The 20,871-nt window shown below is 36.7% G+C and overlaps 1 protein-coding gene across 13 annotated transcripts in view; it reads left to right on the top strand.

The window, feature by feature from the left end:
- Positions 1-1,290: 1,290 nt before the first annotated feature.
- Positions 1,291-20,871, top strand: part of WIZ (WIZ zinc finger) — a 61,134-nt gene continuing 41,553 nt past the window's right edge. For 6 of the 13 annotated variants that reach the window (XM_087924696.1, XM_087924688.1, XM_087924695.1 and 3 more), the window contains exons 1-2: positions 1,584-1,645; positions 8,814-9,270. In XM_087924696.1, coding sequence (XP_087780822.1) covers positions 8,895-9,270 — 376 coding nt within the window. In that variant the 5' untranslated portion in view covers positions 1,584-1,645; positions 8,814-8,894. Of the gene's footprint in view, positions 1,477-1,508; positions 1,657-1,716; positions 2,048-7,172; positions 7,282-8,813; positions 9,271-20,871 lie in introns of those variants that run through there. The other 7 variants (XM_026696220.2, XM_087924691.1, XM_087924690.1 and 4 more) reach the window with 7 other exon arrangements.

The following is a 20,871-nucleotide window of genomic DNA, read 5'->3' as shown; positions in this document are numbered from 1 at the left end:
TTTTCAGAGGTCCGATATTGTTCTATGTACAATCCTTGTTGTATTGATTGTATGAAATATTCTAATTTTCTGAGATTGTGGATTGGGGGTTTTCATGAGCTGTAAGCCATCATCATCACAATCACGACAAATCACGGCTTAACTATCTTGCTTTGCATGTAATGAGGCTATCTCATATATTAGTTTCACCTTTTAAGTTGCATTACTGAAATAAATGACCTTTTGCACGATATTCTAATTTTTCGAGTTTCACCTGTACATATAGACATACACTGAATTGGGCTGCACAGTCCCAATTTCTACATTTCATTCTATGAATTAAAATATTTTAAGAAAAGCAAATTAGAAAGAAGATAACCTAACTTTCTTGTGGGGGGGACCCACAACCTCCAACCTCTTCGGAAAGTTTCAAATCCCTTTATGCCTTTCTTCACCATTAACATTGCTTGGCTGGCTGGGTATGGAGAACGGGTTGCGAAGTCCTGCCCAAGTGATATCTGAGCCTATATACTTGTGCTGGGGGAAAAAGAAAAGCACAGGGATGAGTCAATCATCTCAATCGGCGTGTATTGTTCGTGCAGGCGGCTTCTTCGACGCGACCGCTCCTCTCAGGCTGGCCGGCCTTCCGAAACAAGGGCACAAGCCAGCAGCCGGCGGTTCTCTTGTCTTCGTCCCCTTCCAGCCCGGATTGTGGCATCTTCAGCGGTGCTTTTGGTTCCAGATAGGCGCGCGCCAGAGTGCCGCAGTAAATAGCCGTGGAACTTTCTTCGCTCAAGCGCGGGTTTTGCTCCCGTTTAAAGGGATCGCGCCGCCCAGGTTTGCAGGCGGAGGAGTCTGGACACCTGTCCGCTTCCCTCCCGATTACCACCTGCCTTCGCATACAACGTCGCTCCGCCTCAGCTCACTTTTCCGGGGACGGGGAGGGGTGTGTGCCTTGCAAAGAAGCCACGTTGCCACCGCGAGGAACCTCGGCTTGCTTCGCACGGCCCCGCATCGCGACGCCGGATCCCTGGCAAAGAGCCGGATCCGGGGCCTCCCGTAGAATGAAGCCCGAGGCCCTTCCCTTGCCTGTGACGTCACCCGCGAGCCAGAGGGGAGCGTCTCGCCTCGCTTCCCCCAACATGGCGCTGCGGCCGTTGTGTTGCTATAGACGCTCTGTGCCTGCGACTCTAAGGAAGAGGGGTGGAGAGGCGGTCGGATCAGCCCAGCCAGCTGGGCTGGCCGGGTAGGGAAGAGAGGGAAAAGGTGGGGGGGGGGACTTCGCGGGACGGAGCGGGAGGGGATTTAAAGGAGCCATGTCCCCGGCGCGACAGCCTCGGCTGCTGTTGCTGCTGCTGCTGCTGGAGAGGCCGGAGCCGGGCGGGGGACCGAAGAGGAAGGGACGCCAGCAGTTCTGCCCGAGCCAAGCAGACCAGCCGACCCAACCCTGAGCGCCCGGGGGTGGGGTGGCGTGGCGGCGGCCCCCGCCACAGGATGGTGAGTATGACCCGGGAGGCAGAGCGGAACCGGGAAGAAGGACCTGGCCGGAGGGGATGGAGCCAGGAGGGAGCCAGGGGGCGGCGCTTCGAGGCGGGGGGCGGGGGGGAGAAGACAAGTGACAGGGAGGCGAGAGTGTGCCCGCAAAACCAGTCCTGCTGTCAGGGAGGTGAGTGGCAGGTAGGCCACGGGCGGGGTGGCGGGTCCGGCTCCTTTTACTAGGGGCGCGAGGAGAGGGTGGTCGGCTCCTGCAGCTGCGTTCACACGGGGCAAATGACAGGTCCCGTGGAAGCTGGCCGGGGACAGCGGAGGAGCTGGAAGAGTCGAAGAAGCGGCGGCGGCGGCGGCTGGGAGGTCACTTCAGACAGGACAGGTGCAGGGGAAGGGGGCGAGTGGCCCTGTAAGGCACTCAGCGGTTCATGAGTGCTAGACTCCTGAAGGTAGCCATTGGCGGTAAGATTTGGACGATATGGCGATGAAAAGGTGTGAGCTTGGGTCTGTCTGTCGAGGTTCTTCGCTGGGGGAGTAAATTCATATTCCTCTTGGATGTGGGGAGCATAAGACCATCCAGGTGAGTGGAATAAATTGTTCAGGATAGAGGATTGTTTCTATGATGATTTAGCCCTGGGCAAAGTTCTTGTGAAATTTGAAGTTGCTGCATCTGAAAGGGCTGAGCCTCAACTAGCTCAAAACAATTGTCTGTTCTGGATGATGGGCATGGCTTGTGACTAATAATAGGCATGGCCTGTATAAAATTTATTTTCCTTAAGATTGCACTTTTGTATCCAATTATTCGCTTGAACTCAATGGGAACTGCTTCTTAGTAAGAATGCCTAGAATTATTATTTTAAGGTTCCTGTCACTGAAACTGGCTGCTCATTTGGCATGTGCTTTTTTGGATCAAGCAGTTTACTGGGGTCTTACCTGAATAGCTAACCAGTGAAACAATTACTACAATACCCAGGCACACAATCTTAAACCTACTTATTTGGAAGAAAAATACATTTGGAAACATAGGGATATACTTGATTCCTCAGGCATGTATTCTTTATTATAGATTCTTTTATTCTATAACTTGTGGGAAATATTTCCTGTTATCATTCTTATATAACATTTACACCATCCAAAACCTGCTTGTGTTTGAAATAAAAAAGTGTATGGTCATAGTTTGAGACCTGAGTTTTCTGAGGGAGGCTGGTGCTGAAAGTGACACCGAACAAGCAATGGCAAAAATGTGATGAACATCATCAGTGAGGATAAATGCTATGTTTAATTGTTCACAACCAAAATTGTAAACTAATCATTTTGAGAAGAAAGGAGATAATATTGTTAAATTTAGGCACCAATGATGTTAGGGATAGATTTGTAAAAGGATAATTTTTATCTTTTATAATTCCTTTTCTGTTTGCTTCACTTAGAGGTTCTTTCAAATATTAATCTGTAATTGTCTTGCCAGTTCACAAAATTTTAATGGAATTTAAATGAACTGACTTCCAGTGAAAATCCTTACTATTTCTCTCTCCCAGCTTATTATGAAATACTAACACATACACAAACACACATACACAAGAGCACACACATTGTAAGAAAGAGAGAAATGGAATAAGGATATTAGTAATAGCAAGAGCTATCCAAAAGGATGTATCTTTAGCTGCTTATAACAAAAACGTTTATAGTTTTGCTTCAAAGAACTACTTTACAGAGTGCTTCGCTGCTATTTCCTGGATATTAGGAAAAGTTACAAAATGCAGAATTCAAAGACACCACATTAGACTACATTATGTACTGTATGTTGACAGTCTCTTCTTAGATATTTCAGTGATACAGTAACTTTAAATCTATTGTAGCAAAAATGATAAACTTGTAATTCTTTAAAATTTAATAGAATGTTCTATCAAGCATAGTCCACAGTATGTCAGTTCTACATGTATATTTTTGCTCATTTAAGCAGTTACTACATCAATTGTATCTATAGAATGATTATCCAATAGATTCAACTGACACAGACTCAGAAATTCCCTAATTCTGTAGTCTTAATGCCCACCATAGCATTTTATGAGTCATCATATAAATAAAGATTTTTATAGTATTCTCAATTATAATATTCTCTCTCTTATTTGAAGAAGAGCTTTGGAGATTCTTGCCATTCTAACTATAGCCTTAGATTGAATGTGAGCTTCAAAATATAACAATGAAATGTAGTTTAATAAAGTACCAGGTTTTGTTGCCAGTAACTTTCATATCTGCAATGAGCAAAAAAAATTAAAATAACTAAGAAGAAATTCTTATATTCATGGAAGCAGCTTTGGTTTGGGATTAGATCCTTGAGGGAACATTTTTTACATTTGTAAACTATTTTTTATACTGAGAGTAACAATCAAGGTTTAGTTGGAACAGAGACATTTTCCCATTCATACTTAGCAATTGCTACTCGCCTTAAGTAAATTGCAGATTATAATATGGCTGTTAAAAAACTGAAATCCTTGTTGCTTCCTAGTATGTGGTTACGTTTTTCGGTTAACTGAATTCTACATCATAAGACCTTATTGAATTAATGATGTAATGGGAAGTCTATTAACTAATAATTGAAGTATATGTTTGTATATTACTCATAGCAGGGAAATGTTTGCTGAAAACATTTATTGGCAATTCTTTTCCTTCTCTTTGTCATCTCTATCATTTCTTTCTTTGCCTTCTATATAGTTGAAATTCAGATTGTAATTTCTTTAGAACTGAGACCTAACCTAAACTGTGCTATTACTTTTTAAAATAAAAATAGCATTTTATACATGTCAAACTCTTGTACAATTTTTTCTCTTTCATTTACAAAGATTTGATATATCAGTACATACTGTAAAGCAACATATGATAATCGGTTAAAGGAAGTTATATCTGTGTAACTTTTTTATAAATTCTGGAAGCAGAAGTACAATTTTGTTCCTCATCACTGCAATTTTACATACACTTCTCTAAGAGTACTGTAAATATAATAACACAACTTCAGAATGAATAAATGTGCATAAGTTTTAGTTTATTTAAATAGCAATGATCATATTCCTAGTCCAGTATTTTGTGTGGATTATTTTGAATAATGTTCAAGTAAGGGTATTAAAACTATGATATTTTAATTGCTTTCACACTATATTAACACACACTGTGTTTGGTTTTAGCTTAGTGTGTTATATGAATCCAGCTTATAGTTTATTGAAGAAAGCATGACTTAACATAATATATAAACACAACCTTACTATATGGACTTCTGGTAGTTTAGTAAATTATGATAATAATGACATTTTGTTTTTCTTGAGTATTTTTCATTTCAGCAAGCAGTAGTGCTTCTGTTTCACATTTTTACATTTCCCATTTGGAATAACAAATTGTAGTACCTTTGCTTTTTTTAACATTTGTACCTGAGATAAATTACTCAGTATGATTTCTTTCATGAGTAAATGTGCTTTTCTTGTCAAAGATGCATGGCGAGGGAATCATGGCAGTGTATTAATCAACTATATTCAATATGCTGTATGCATTAAACTTATAACAAATTAGTGCCCTGTCTTATTTAGTTATTTAACACAAAGGTCCCAGTTGAGGAATGTCGGAGGTAGGTTAGAGCAACTATGTTAAAAACTAAACTGTAGTTCACCATCATTCTGCTGATTACTGCCTTTCTGGCGTAGCATCTTTGCAAACTCCCAATAACATTTATAAGGTCAGTTTAGGTACTTGCCACAGCAAAGCAGATTGTAAGGAGGCATGTTGAAGAGACTATTGACCTTTGGGTGGAGGTCAATTTGTCATTCAAGAACAATTTATATAGAATAAAGATATAATAAATATGACATACTGAGGAAACTGTGAAGTGGTTGTCTTCTGTTTTTACCCACATACCATGTATATGTATTTAGACAGCTGCAGACAGCTCATTTAATTTCACTTATGAATATCTATCTCCTCCTAGTGGTAACTGTATTTGTTGATTTTCCACTGGCATTGGTTTTGGGATGAAATAACCATGTTTTCTTGATTCCAAATAAATTGTCTGAATCTTACTGTTTAAGGAAACAATCTGAGTCCATTAGAACCAGCTACTGTTGACTGTAGATGAGATAATACGTATTGCCAATCTCTCTTAATATATTGTTTAAAATGTTATTCATGAAAAACAATGAAGTGCAGCAATTTTATCCAACTTCCATGTACACACTGGGGTACTTCTTTGCATGCTATGCAGTGTTGATAGTGTTTTGAATACAACTATGTTTATGTTAATAACTAAACTGTTTTTGTACTTTTTTTGCTTCTTGTGAGATGGGCAGTTATATAAATTTGATAAATAGCAATTTGGTCATCCAAATGTGATAAATGTCATGTAATAGACAAAACACATAGTTTATCAAAACTGTGACTTGATCACAGCTTATATGACCATCCACAGTAATTTGTCTTTTTTTTCAAGCTAACTATAATTTAATGTATATGGGTTCATAAAGTGGTCTATGACTAATATATTTGCTTTTAATTAATATGCCTGTTTTCCTCTTCACCACTGCAGGATGTAGTTAACACTTCATATATAATTCAGAACAAAAAGTAGATATTATGACATGAAATGAGAGAAAAATATATACTTCAAATTCTAGATCCTATGTACACTTATTTTAAAAGTATGATCTCAGTGGCTAGAATTCTGAATTTAGTTCTCTTGGTGAGAGTGTCCCATTAATGGACTTCATAGGTTAACAGAAGAACAGAAGCATTTTTCTGTTTTGTCTATAACTTCTGGAACACAATGACACATAGGGAATAACTGACTTGGAAATTATACTTAAGAAAAATATATTGAATGGTAGATTGCAAATTGAATATGATTCAGCAAAATTATATAATTGAAAAGTGCATTTTAATGTGTATCCCTAGAAGTAGGGTAGACCAGTTGGAGGCCAGTTCTGCTTTCCAACCAGCTAAATTAGGAACAGACTTATTGCAATTAACTATGCTTGAAAGTCAAAAGGATAGTCATCCTTAATTCTTCCTATTCTTTCAGAAAGAAGTAGGAAGAGCCAACAAATAGGAGAGAAATAGAGCCTGGGAGAGGAAATTGGAGGGTTGATTGACTCAATGAGGAAGAATCAGCCTTACAGAGTAGAAGAGAAAAAGACAGATGTCTATATTTGTGTGATTAAGGAATAGAATGCATGATTGTTTGTATAACAGATGAAGATAATATATACATGTAATATCTTGGAAATAGAAAAACAGTGACTAGATTTACACACTTACTAAATGACAATGTGGCTGGGAGGGGACTGGCTTACAATTAAGTAAGTCCTTGTGATCTGTAAACTATTGTTCATGGCTTAGTTATGTGAACATAGTCAACTGTCATTTATGTAGGAACTCAAGATAAAGAAACTTGGATGTGACCAGATCTGTCTCCGTTTCTCCCTTTATTTATTTATTGTTGAACATGATTGTGAAAGAATGACTATATTTGCACTATGGGGTTTGCTCATTTTTGCATTTGAAAGAAGTAATTTCAAAGTTAATCTTCTATTTGGGAAAATTATTTTTAGAAAATTTTTTAGAAGTTATTTTATGAAATTAGCTAACCTTTTTGAGAATTTATACAAGAAACATGGGATTAAAACAGTGTGCTTGCATTCTAATTTCATCTTCTTTCCTTTCTTAAAAAGGAATATTTCATTCCAATACGACATATTAGCTACACTTCATACCAGGCATTTTATGATAGCACCCAGCCATATCATCCTCAAAACTTCAATGGGCTCACAGGCCAAAAAGGTTTGCGACTCTTTATATAAGACATCATGGAATTCCAAATTAAATTTAGACATGGATTTTTTTTATTTAAAAAAGTTACTTAAAGGTAGCTTCAACTAGTTTTATCTTACTTTGAAAGAAGAGTTTATACAGAAAGAAATATGGTCACATGGGCAGTTAGTTTATTTGGGTAAAGAGATAATAGAAATCATGGCAAAATTACATGAACACCTTGGAGTCAGGATGATTGCTCAAGGTGTCTCCTGCCAAATAGAGATTGGCAGATGGTTACTGGAATGCTGACCTGAACAGAAAATGCCATTCCTAGAAAAGCTTGTCTGATAGTTATTTTATGGTCCCTTTGGTATCAGGTAGTAAACCTGTTCATTTGAGACTATTTAAAAAGTTTTCTTAAAAGACTGATTAACTGATGTTTAAAATTATTTTATTTATTTATTTCTTGTTGTGGCACTGTTTTTTCTGATTTATTTTGTAATAACTCCTTACCAAATAGAGCAAAATGTTAAAAATATGTATAACATAGGATTTGAGAATTGTCAGTTTGATACGACTTTCCTACCATAATGTATCTTCATCTGTGTAATTCAATAAACTCAGTATAAATCCTAGGGTATAGATAGTTATGTTTCTTTGGAGAAAACTGTGTTTTCCTTTTAGGAATTGCTTTTTATTGAATTGTACATAGATTGCAATTCTACATTTAATAGTTATTTAATACAGCTGAATGAAATACTGACTGTATCTGTAATAAAGACTAGTCATACATTTAAGTGACCAATAGGAAAGAGCTTCCTGCTTGAGAATGATATACTTGCTAGTGGTGTTTTTTTTCTATTTCCCTTCCCATGCATACATATAGACAACTGTCTCTGTTCATGCATGTCATGAAAGCTTCAGATTATACTTTTATTTCAGAATATGGTGAGGAATTATCCCACAATAGATAAAATGCAACTGAGACATACTTCTCATTAAATGCTGTTCTATACATTATATAGAATTTCTGACACCAATGTGCCACAAATCAAGTTGAAAGCTCTCTAATACTATAAAACTCTAGTGGTCAAGGCTTCAAAATATGTATGTCATATCCTTGTCTTCTGCAGTAAATATTAAAGTGACTTTACTCAAGTCTATTTTGTATAGGGCAGTATAGCTTGATGCTTGAAGTCAAGTTTGGTGCTTGAAATCTCACACTTTCTTGGTTTACTCCAGCCATATATCAATATCCTCCTGCAGCTGTGATACCTATGTTATAGATTTTCATCTGAGTTAAGCTGTTTTACAGGCAAGACAAGGCTGTAAATAAAACATGTTTGACTTGGTGTATATTATTATATTTATTCTGTTGAATAAAATAGTTTTGAAATGATCTCTACCCCTAGATAAGAGACTTTTGTTCTAAATCACATAATGAATATTTGTAATAGGTACATTATATTTCAATCAGCATATTTCAAAAAGAGTCGTGTGAAATTCATCCTTCTAAATTATTCTAAACACGAGACATTATGATACCTTTTTTATTATAGGTTGTCTGGCAGTAATTGTTGCAAATCCACCAAAGCCTTGATGTTTGGTTTGTGAAATTGACACAGCGGAATCCACAAGGAATGGAGAAATCGGTTTCCACTGCTTTATCAGAACAGGAGAAAGAGCATGAGGATGACCAAGGAAAAGCTGTGCCAATGACCCTTGTGTCAAACAAAGAGGATCTTATTGCCCTTGAGTATCCCCAAGGTGAAGCGAGAATTCCTACTTTTTTTAAAGATGCAAAAACATCTCTTGAGCTCATAGCTTTGTTGAGGGCATCAAAGGAAGGGGGGATTGATCTGAAAGAGGCTGTCCCAAATTCTTCAGAGAAACTAGAAGCCATGAATAGTGAAGGGAAAGTGACTGAGATGTATAGTCATAAAGAGGGTACCAGTTTGTTATCCGTGTTCATTCATCAAGATTCAGATGCTGCTTTGGAAGACTGTGAAGTCACAGGTAAGTCTAGTACTATATAATGGCAGGCTTCATAAGGCTTTATTTCTTGCTCCAGAGATAAGACAGAGTCCAGAGAGCACCCTGAGATGAAAATGAATGAATTATCTAACAAGTCAAGAACCAAATCACAGAAAGATCTAAATACAATTCTTATGCTGTGGATAATTGGATTAAGGTTGGAAGTATATAATGTGGCTATAGTATGTTTATTTCAGATACATAGGAACAGAATAAACACATAACCTAGTGTTAAGGACACAGTTGGAAACCTTTGCCTTTTTTATTAGGAAGCATGGGTAATTTTTTGTTAATTTCTGCAAATGGGGCTGAGTAAGCTTTTTCAAGCGGGGGACAACTCTTTGTAGCCTGTTTGGGAACATAAAATATACAATGTGATTGCACTGATGTGGGTGGGATCCAGAGGTGGTATTCAGCAGGTTCTGACCAGTTCTGGAGAACTGGTAGCAGAAATTTTGTGTAGTTTGGAGAAACAGAAAATACCACCTCTGACTGGAGATTTTACAGTATCCTTCCCCTGCCACACCTGCCAAGCCACGCCTACAGAACCGGTAGTAAAAAAATTTGAATCCTACCACTGGTGGGATCTAATAGTTCGTACTCTTTTTCATGAAGATGAAATTAAGGAGCAGAAATGAAGCCTTAAATCTCACAAAAGGCTTGTAGGAAGGAAGTCCATAAAAATGCTTGAGTGTTGAATCTTTTAGATTGGGGAGGGGGGAGGAGCTAGTCTTGGAATGTTTTTAGTTAGCAGTCCTACCATCCGGGCATCTTGTATGTGCATTGTGTTCATGTAGAAGGTTAAATAAGTGGTGGGAAAACATATTAAGGTTACAGATTTTTTTATTTCAATTGAAGTAATTGCAGAATAAGATCCTTCTCTGGATATGTCTCTTGGCTGCCTCAGATTGACACTGCATGCTAGAATACCACATATGTTTTGTCTCCTAATGAAGTATACAGTGAAACAAGGAAGTGTACCCTTAATCAAAAAGATGTGTTATTAGAAGAAATTTAGGAGGTGTAGAAATACAATGCAGGTAGTCCTCATCTTACAACCACAATTGAGCCCAAACTTTCTTTTGCTAAGTGAAACATTCAAGTGAGTTTTGCCCCATTTTCTTGGCACAGATAAGTTGAATCAGTGCAGCTGTTAAGTTAGTAACATGGTTGTTAAGTGAATCCGACTTACCCATTATCTTTGCTTGTCAGAAGCTTGCAAAAGGGGATTGCATGGCTCTAGGACACAGCAACTGTCATAACTATGAGTCAGTTGCCAAGCATCCAAATTTTGATTACGTGACCATGGAGATGCTGCAATGGTTGTCAGTGAGAAAAATGGGCATAAGTCATTTTTCAGTGTCATTGTAACTTTGAATGGTCACTAAATGAACTGTAAGTCAAGGATTTAGTATAATTATAGAAATGATAAATGATAATAAATACAATATCAAATCTCTACATGGTAGAATTCTGTCCATTGGAGATTTGTGACTTGAATTTTAGTTGTTGGGTATCATTTCCTTGGAACTCTATAAAGTTTATTTTTCTGGGTGTTCCATCAAGCTGAGTAAAAAATATCCCTTTTTCATGGTCAAATGTAGTTTTTTTGTAACAAAAAACAGTTTTCCCCACAGTAATTCATTAGTACGGCAAATATTGTGTGGAATGTATCAGAATTATTAGTTTTGGATGTTAGGGACTGAATGACAGTATTAACCGTGATCTCTCTTATATTTTTATATCTGCTATGATTATTGTTTCCTTGATAATTATGGTCTGTGAATCCATCCTTGGATATTTTTATTTACATATAAGAAAAATGAAAACCTGCTCAAATGTTTCCAAATAACATTCAGAAATAGCTAAATTTTAAAAAGTATATAAATGTCTTTCTGCTTGCCTATTTTTTCTTTTTCTTTCTTTCTTTTTGCCAACTTTGTTAGCTCTTTCTGGTCATGAAGGAACAAAGAGAAATATGCAGAGCATTGAAAAACATGCTTCGTAAGAAGCTGTGAAATTTCATTAGGCCTCACTCACACATTTTCAAGTTTACCTTTCACAGCCAGAATGACTAAAAGCCATTCTTTTTTTAGCTAAAAGTTTATATTCGCAGTTCAGTATGTGGTGCACCTGGAAACTGGATCAGAAATCATAATAAACTTGGTTTATTATGTGCTGAATGACCAGTCTCCTTTCAGCTGTCTATAATGGTGTATCTCTGACATTTTACATAGGAAATTGTATAGGAAGCTGCCATAGATTTGTTGTCAGAGGTAACTATTGCAAAGGTTCTTCTTTCAGAATCCTGACCACAGACCAGTTTGCAGTGCACCTAAGATGGCACGATATAATTCCCACCTCAACTAATTAGACAAAGTGAAAATTACAGTTGTAGGATACATGTGATAAATTGGCATTTTGATGAATAAGAAATTGGCCAATTGCCCAAGTATGCTGTGTGATATTTATTTACTTAAAAGGTTGAGGTGCTTTGTTTCTTATCTAGAGGCACCTATCCGGGCTGAGATCTTGGAGAAGGAAACTTCCACTGGAAGGATAACTCAACATAAAACTTATTATTAATGAGAGTGTTGTTTCAGTGAGCAGGTTTCTATGATTGTTTTCAGATGATTTCTACAGTTAATCCTCATTTATCAACAGCCTCATTCAGTGGCCTTTTGAAGTTATGCTACTACTGTCTCTTAATCATGTGATTGACATTGCCATCAGAATGTAATGTGCTGTTGCTTTTCTCCCCCTCTCCTGATTTTAGAGCAGAGAGATTGAACAGAAAGTCAATACAAGAAAGTAAGGAAGTACACAGTGAAGAATACACGTTGAAAGCAATGTGCTGGTGTTTGCAGCTACACAAACAGCCCACATAATTTCCCATTGTATGCTTATATATTCTCCAATCTCTCCCTTTTGCGAGGTGTGGGGGGAGAAAGAAAAAAAGCAAGCAATTGCTGTAGGCAATTTCTCATGTGCCTGGTTAATTCTACTCCAGAGCAGAAAGTTTAGAGAGGAAAAGATGACAAGAGACTAGTAAGCAGGCACTTAGTGGGGAATGCAGCAAGCTGTTTATGTTATGCACTTGAAGCTGCCAGTGCCAGCATTGCTTTCAATATGTACTCCCGTTGTCAGTCTGCTTATTCTCTTGGAATCCCTTCCTCTCAAATCAATGTAAATACAGATATTAATTCCTTCTTGTTAAATATCCTGGGTTTACCATGTCAAAGGAAGGGAAGGAGCTCAGAAGGCAGGCAAAAGTGACAGATGTAAAGTCTCAGTTTTGATCCAATAAGCACCCTTGCAGTCACATGATTTCCCGTTTACTGTAACAGCTGTTTTGCTTAGTGAGTTGCCAGTTCCAATAGCAGTCACTAAACATGGACTATATTTACTTACTAAAACTGTTGTTTTGCTCTTGAAGTAGATGCCACATTTCTGGAATGAGGGAATTAATTGATGTATCCCTCGTATTTACTTGTACGTGTGAAAAGTTAGATTGGTTTCATTTTTGCTGCTATAATTTTGATGAACATATTCATGAAGATCACAGGTGTCAAACTTGCCATGTCACATTGCCATCACGTGATGTATTGTGTAGTTTTTTTCCCTTTGTGGAACTGGGGTGGGCGTAGCCTACACGTGATGCATCTGACCTGATGGCCACCACACCCCTGATAAAGATGATGAAGAATTTGGTAACTTTATCAAATATTTTCTAAATTTCTGGAGTCTGTGACAAAAGCTTGTATCTCTTAAGATTTTTTTTAAAAAAATATTAAAATACATTAAAATATTTTTTTTAATCCTATGGATACAAAGTTAATATTTTGTAAAATTTATGTGTCTCTTTTTAAAATAAACTCTAAATGTGGTTAATCCTGTCTTGCATTAACAGAATTCTTAAGACAGCTAAAAAACAATGGGCCTCTGTCCCAATGTGGCTTTTTTGGCCTACAGTGTGTTTGTGATCCTGTTTCTTCTGGTAAAAGTGAAGACAAGAAATGTCTTCAGTGTTCATTTCAATGTTCATTTTCTGAGAGAAAGAAAGAGAAAACAATACCTGAGGTTTGATTTCAGTTATTATAAACTTTTCATGTACTGTAATTTGAGTTACCTGCTGTACCATGTCAAGCATGTGAAGATCCAGATATCAGCCAGTATTGCAATAGAAACATCTACTTAGCTATATGCTGATCTTTACTGCTCCTTTATGCCTTTTGCATATTTGATTTTTACAATGGATTCAGCTTCAAATTAGAGATAGTTAATATTTTTCAATAAAACAAATAGTCTTGATATTTTTTCCATCTGTTAGTCAAAATACTATTTTGTAGCTGTTGATTTTTGGTTTATAAATCTCTAGGTCAAGGGTCCCTAGCCCCTGGGCCATGGACTGGTCAGTATCCTATTAGGAACTGAGCCTCACAGTTGGAGGAAAGCAACGGGCAGGCGAGTGAAGCTTCATTTGTATTTGCAGCTGTTCCCCATCATTGCTTCAGTTCCATCTCAGATAATCAGATATTAGATTCTCATAGGAGTGTAAATATCCTACTGTAAATTCCGCATGCGAGGGTCTAGGTTTTGTGTCCTTCTCATTCCATCAGGTCTGTGGAGAAATTGGGTTCGACGAAACCAGTCCCTGGTGCCAAAAAGTTTGGGGACTGCTGCTCTAGACGTTTATAAATTTAAAAAAAATCTCTTGAGCTGATCTCAATTCTTTGTGACTACATCCATGCTGGTTTTTTGGTAGCATTGGAAGTATAGTTTGCCATTGCCTTCTTGAATGTTTTTCCACTTTGTATACTTAGCAAATTACATTGTACCTGACTTCATTGTACTTATACAGAAGTAAAAATTACTGAATTACATGAAAGATGTTTCAAAATATCATTAGATTATGGCTGTTGGTTGAATGTAAATGATTTGATTAAATCTTTATATTTTTAAAATCAAGAAGAAATTTGTGTTTCAGTAGAAGAGATGTCAGAGCCTAGGGGTGGGGTGAAAAGTGGGATCAGCCTAGAAACCCTAGGTATCCAAAACAAAACAAGCCTGACCCTCTTGAGTCTCGTTGATCCTTATCTAAGCAGGTGCCAATCATTAGTTGAGAAGATTCCTATGCTAGACGTGTAGCAACAAATCAGTTTAATTGAACCTTCACCTGTTGACCTGGTTCTTCATGCCTGATAATTTTAGTAAATATAATTCTGTAGATCTAAAATATATGACCCAATATTTGGAGTTGTACTCATAGATTTTATAAAGATTGTGCCTAGTTTGAAATATTGACATTGTGGATATTATGATATACAGTAATAACAATTTTGTAATTTTTTTTTGAGGAAATAATTTTTAAGATGTAAATCATTCTAAAATAACTGTTTTTATTGGTAATGGTAAGCAAAAGGTAAAATGGTCTCATAAACGTCTAAAAATTCTAGCTATTGAAGCCAGGTTTTAAAAATATAATACGTCTAAGTCTGATTTTTATCTTTCTTTCATTACCTAATATAGACACCTATACAGTTCTTAATATTTTTAATGAAAAGAGCATTAGTTATAAATTATAACTAATATTTATATGCAATCATACTCTATATATGTTTTTAACAGCAAAGTACCTTTCCAAAATAAACATTGTACAGTTTAGAAATTCAAGCTATGTTATGTCAAGCTTATTTTAAAAGTCATTGATAAAATAATGAGAAATTAAACAATGCAAACAGTGATACAACTCTGTTTATATATCATTGGAATGAGATCAACTAACTATCACATATCTCAGACAAGCATTTGAAAATTTTTACTCTTACAAAGATCCTTTTCAGAATCTCTATAAAAATCTCTTTATTTGGCCTATGTAAAATAAAAGATCTGCCATGTTCTACATGTGTTACACTCATCAACTATATTCAGCATGGCCAGTGGCAAATAATTATGAAAACTGAAGTCTTGATAATTCCCTGTTGCTATCTTTCACCTAGATCCTCCACTTAACACATAGTTGTTTTTCTTTTCCCTTATATAGCCTTCCTGTTAGCAGAATAATTCATTCTTCAGCCCTTGATCTAAGTAAAGAAACTGTGCCATATTGCAAATACTGGAACCGTTCTCTGTTTCACAAGACAAATTGCAGATTTGCAGCCATTATTATTATTATTATTATTATTATTATTATTATTATTATTATTGTGGACTGAGGTCTATACTTGATATTTCTTGGAATATTTCTGTGCTATTTTACTCAAAAAATTGGGGCAAATTAAAAAACACTAATTTCAATTTAATTCACATTTAAAATAGATCAAAGTAGTTAACACAATTAATTTTATTTTTTCATTTGGTAACATTAAATTTTAGTATTTGACAATATGTTTTAGTGATATACTGAGGAATATACCAAAGTTTTTCTGGAGCATATGTAAATCTGCTGTAGACAATAACTGCAAAGGTATTACACTGAAATCAACTCATTTTTAATTAATATTTAATTCTTTACACTAAAATGGAAGTTTGCAAGATACATGCGATATTTTCCAAATCAAACACAGTGCTAAATTGTTGAATAAGAACCCAAGGGAAGTATCTAAGAAAAGTGATCCTTTTTATAGAAATACTTACATTATTAATATATGTAAATTACTTTCATTATTGTATAGCAACAATAACACCCAACTTGATACAGTAAGTGTGAGATTACTTGTGGCACTGATAGGAATGACAAATCAAAAGAGGGAAAGATATGGACTGCCTGTCCTCCACAAAAGAGGCAGGCTTCCAGACTTCTACACAGAAAAATTGGAGGAAATGGAAAAGAGATTTTCCACCCCAAGTTCCCTAAATAAGGGTATCTGTTACAGTCCATAAACCTGAACAGGGGAGGGGAGGGGAGGTGAAAAGGAATTATTAAGGTAAGTAAGGAGTTTTAGAAAATATTTTTCAGTTCTGAGAAAGAAACTCAAAATACCCTTTTCCCTGATTTTGTTTAGTATAAAATGAAATAGAGAAAAACATAGGTTTTCAAGATTCTGTTATTCTGTCTTGCAGCAATGAAGAACGTTCCTCGAATCTTTATTGCATCTGTTACTTGACATTGCCTAGCTCAAAGAATGGCAATATCTTATTTGAAAGTAATTCCTTCACCAGAAATCTCTTCTACCATCTTTTAAAACATAATACAATAAATAAATAGTTACATAGATTCTTGTTGTCTGACTTAACATTTTCCAGTATAGACTGCAAAGACAGATGTCTGATATTAAAATAGAAGGACTTAGATAAAGCCTTAAAGCGTCTGTCTGTCTGTCTGTCTGTCTGTCTGTCTGTCTATCTATCTATCTATCTGCTACCTTGATATATAGACTTTGACTTTTGACATAATATATTAAGTTAAGTTGGGCTAATTACTAGACAAAAAACTCCAAGCTACATGTTGAGCTGTTTATGTTTTTTTTTTCCACCACTCGTGAATATTATTGGGGTCGGGTGGGATTCTACCAGTTTGCACCTATTCACTAGAACCGGTTGTTAACATTCTAAGCAGTTTGGAGAACCAGTTGTTAGAAGAAATTACTGGCCTAATCCTATAAGGAAAGCAGGAAGGAAACATTCTGGTAGTTGCTTACAGAAACTGCCTCTCTGTTAACCCTCATTACATTCTTGGCAGGACTAGACTTCCTGTCTCAGGAACTTCTCTGGAGGATTTTTCCCCTCCTTTGCTGGTACTTTGCTTGTATGGAGTGACCATTCAAAGTTACCATGGCACTGAAAAAAGTGACATGACCATTTTTCACACTTACAACTGTTGCAGCATCCCCAGAGTCATGAGATGCCAGGCAAGGAGATGCGTGCCTCGATGTGAGTGATATTGAGTTGGCCACACCCAGCCAATAACATGACCACCAAGCCATGACCACCAACTAAGCCACGCCCACAGAACCGGTTGTTAAAAAATTTGAATCCCACCCTTGACTGGGGTAGATTGTAAATAGTACATAATCTCAATAGTACAGAAATGCCAATGTAAACCTGCTTTTACAAAACCTGCTTCTCGGTGCTTGCAAGCAAAGGTCTTGGTGGCTAGCTGATGGAACAGGAAGTATCCAGGATAGTTTGTGAAACTGAGAAAAGGGATCTTGTAATGTGTGTCCTGCTGACCAAAAGAATTATCTTGCTTTTATCCTGATCTCACACTGGGGGTAATTCAGTTCAGCCAGCGTCTTAAAGCCTCTCTGACAGCCAGCACACAAGGATCTCTTTCATAATGTGCTGCTCTTTCTTCCTAACAGCTGTCTCTTTTAGCTCCCTTCTCTGAGGCACTTGTAATCATGTTATTGAATTAGTGATATTTAAATTTGCAGTTTGACAATGGATGTTTTTTGACTATGAGCAGCAGGAATGAGGAACTTTGAATGCTAAAAACCACCATACCTTCAGTCAATATTACTGAACAACAAGCTGTTCGGGAAGACCTCCTCTGGATTTAGAATTAAAAGCAAATGCCACCTAGCATGTTGCTATCCCTTTAAATGTATTTCTGAAAAGCTGTGGGCTATGAATTTCAAGAGATTTGTGCTATGAGAAGATGTTCATAATAAGGTGGATTAAAATTGAATGGTCTGTTTGTTTGTTTTGTTTTGCACACACAAAAAATTAGAGCCATATAGTTAACAGTAAATTGGAAGAAAGGCAGATAAGGGATCAGTATTGAGGAGAACAAAATTTATACAGTAAGAATTTGTGTATGAGTCCAAAAGCTCAGAAGACAGAGCCTCTGGTCCTGGTGAATGACCCAGATTGGACCCTGCAACATTATCCCAGGACATATATATTCGCCTTCGTTTGTAAGGATTTGTGCTAACTGAAGGATGGGAGAATAGCATTTAACTCAACAGCAGAGAAGACCACTGTTGGATGATGATATTTCTAAAAAAAAGTATAACATAGGCTTCCAATGCCTCCCTGAATATTTTGTCACAAAATTACAGAATTTATGAATGAATTTAGCACAGATTTTACACTTAATTGGGCAAAATGTAATGATGTAGCTGATAGCTTGTTTTATCTAAAGCTGGTTAATTTTATTTTTTATTTTTCATCTTGCCTTTATTATTTTTAAAAATAATGCAAGTAGTGAAAATATCTAATACTAGCTCTATACCCATGCTTCACTACAAAACTATGTGATCTTGCTTAGTTTTGGGGGAGGAAAATAAGGGGAGAAAATTGTGCCTCTGCCTACCAGCATCCACCAGTATTCATCTGGCTGAACACATCCTGTCAGTGTGTTTGGAAGCTGAAACATGGAAACTGAAACAGTATTTTGCTGTGTAAGCAAGGAGACAGCAAGGAGCCAGGGCGTGGGTTAGCTCAACTGCTCTGTACTAAAGCTGCTTGGTGCTCTAAAACTGAAACTGAAACTCCTCTGCTTGTGTTTTGCAGGTGGGCAGGGGAAGTAGAACTCCTTAGCATCAAAGGGTGTTAATAATAATATACGAAATACTAATAGTCATTTCGAAAAATATTTTCTTAGTGAGCACCTAGATGCCAAGAGGAACATACATGCCAAATTTCAAGTTTGTAGGCTTTACGGTTTTGGAGATTTTGTGATGACATATAAATGGTATTTCTCTTTTATATATATATATATAGAAGATTCCTTCCTCCTTTGCTTACAATAACAACCTTTGATGTAAGTTGGGGTGAGTGAGAGTGACTGACGCAGTCACCAAGCTGGCTTTCATGCCTAAGGTGAGGCTTGAATTCATAGTCTACTGGTTTCTAGCCAGTTCCTTAATCACTAGACCAAAACGGCTCTCATGCCAGAATAATTAATGCCAAATTAAATTTGTGTTTTCATTAAAACAATTATTTACAGACATTTCTAAAGTTCTGTTTTCACTTTGTCATTATGGGGAATTGAATGTAGAGTAATGGGGAAAAGATGAATTTCAACAACTGTGAAAAATCAGGCTGCAGCATAACAAAATTGGCAGAAGTGAAGGGGGTTTGAATGCAAGGATTGGTCACAAAGTTATTTTTGCATCATAACTATTGGACCTTAGAAAGGCTGCTGGTCCTGACGGTGTCTCTGGCCAAGTGCTTAAAGACTGTGCTGATCAGTTGGCTGGAGTCTTTTTTTTCCTATGGCACAAGGTTTACTGTAATTGCAACATTAGCTGAACCCTGACATTTTCATTTTACTCTATAGACATCAGTATGAAAAATACTGTTATTTATACCACCTAATGCATATACTATTTGTTATCAGCCTTCTGTGTTGTGTCTTTCATTAAAATTGATATTGATAAAACAATCTTGTCATAAATAAGAGTATTATCAGTATAGCCCTTTGTTCGATGTGAAGATGTACAACAGTCTGTTGAGTAGCTTAAAAAAATAAGGAAAAGATGTAGAAGGTTTCAAGTTTGTGTAGCAAAATAGCAAAGAAAAGCTTATCTCCTATTAGCTTTCCTGCTGAATACCTTCCCTTTTAAATTATTTCTCAGTGTGATACCTTAAGACTTTTCCATACAAAGACTCTAAACCAGGCTAAAAGAACCCGCCAAACTTTTGTCTATGTTCAGAAGTTAAATCAGTGTATTTCTGGCTTGGTTGTGGTTTATTTGAAACTACAACTCAAACTGGTTTTGTTTTAGCTTTTTGTTTTGATACTATTGCTACTTTTTGTACATTGTAAGAAGTCTCATTTGGAGGGACTTCTGCCTTACATTGGTTGTTGGCTCCCATGCATCACGTCTTTCAAGGGAAAAGGTCAAGGTGCCTTGCTTAATTTGCAGCTTCCCTTTATGGGAAATGCAGAGAGATGGAACAAGATTGTTTTTCCTCTCCTTATTGTCAGTGATTTGAAGTATCCAACTCTGAAGACAAAGGGAAACTGTTTATCAGGAAAATAGCTTGGAGGGAGAAGAAACTTCCAATCACTGCAATCCTAATCAGATATTTCCCTTATTGCAGGGATGGTATTTTATATGCAGTTCTAAATTCGTCTGGTTTAAATTTATAAACTGTAAACTGTTCTTAATTCAGTGATCTCCATGGGAAACTACCTGACCAGCATTTCTCCCTGTTGAAAGCACATGGACCATAGTTTGCCTTTAGCTTTTATAGTGTTGTATCCCTATGCCAGTTTCTTATCTACAGAAATTTGGGTGCTGAGAAAAAAAACATTTACACTGGCCTCTTAATTGAATGTTGATGTTTACTTTGTGGAAATTTTTATTTGCAAAATGATCTTAGATTTTTAAATGATATAAATAGTCCTCCATTTACAAAGACAGCTAGGCCCAGTATCTTGGACATTGAATGAAGTGGTCATTAAGCAAAATGCCATGTGACTGTTTCATTCAAAAATTACAAAGCCAGCTCTCCCGGTGGTGGTTGTTGAGTGACTTTGAGGTCATTAAATAGACAGAGTATTACCAAGGAGATGGCCTAGGTTTCCCCTTATATCTGGGAGATCTAGGCCTCCTCCCCACTATAGTGGTGAGAATAATTGTAGGAACAATAACATTTGCTAGTATCTTTGCTAAATTTGAGGTACATTTC

The sequence above is a fragment of the Pseudonaja textilis genome, chromosome 2 (genome assembly GCF_049901715.1).
Source record: "Pseudonaja textilis isolate UNSWEBS1 chromosome 2, rPseTex1.2, whole genome shotgun sequence".
Classification (NCBI taxonomy): Eukaryota; Metazoa; Chordata; class Lepidosauria; order Squamata; family Elapidae; genus Pseudonaja; species Pseudonaja textilis.
The sequence above is the reverse complement of the archived record's forward strand: the minus strand, read 5'-3'. Positions and strand labels throughout refer to the sequence as shown.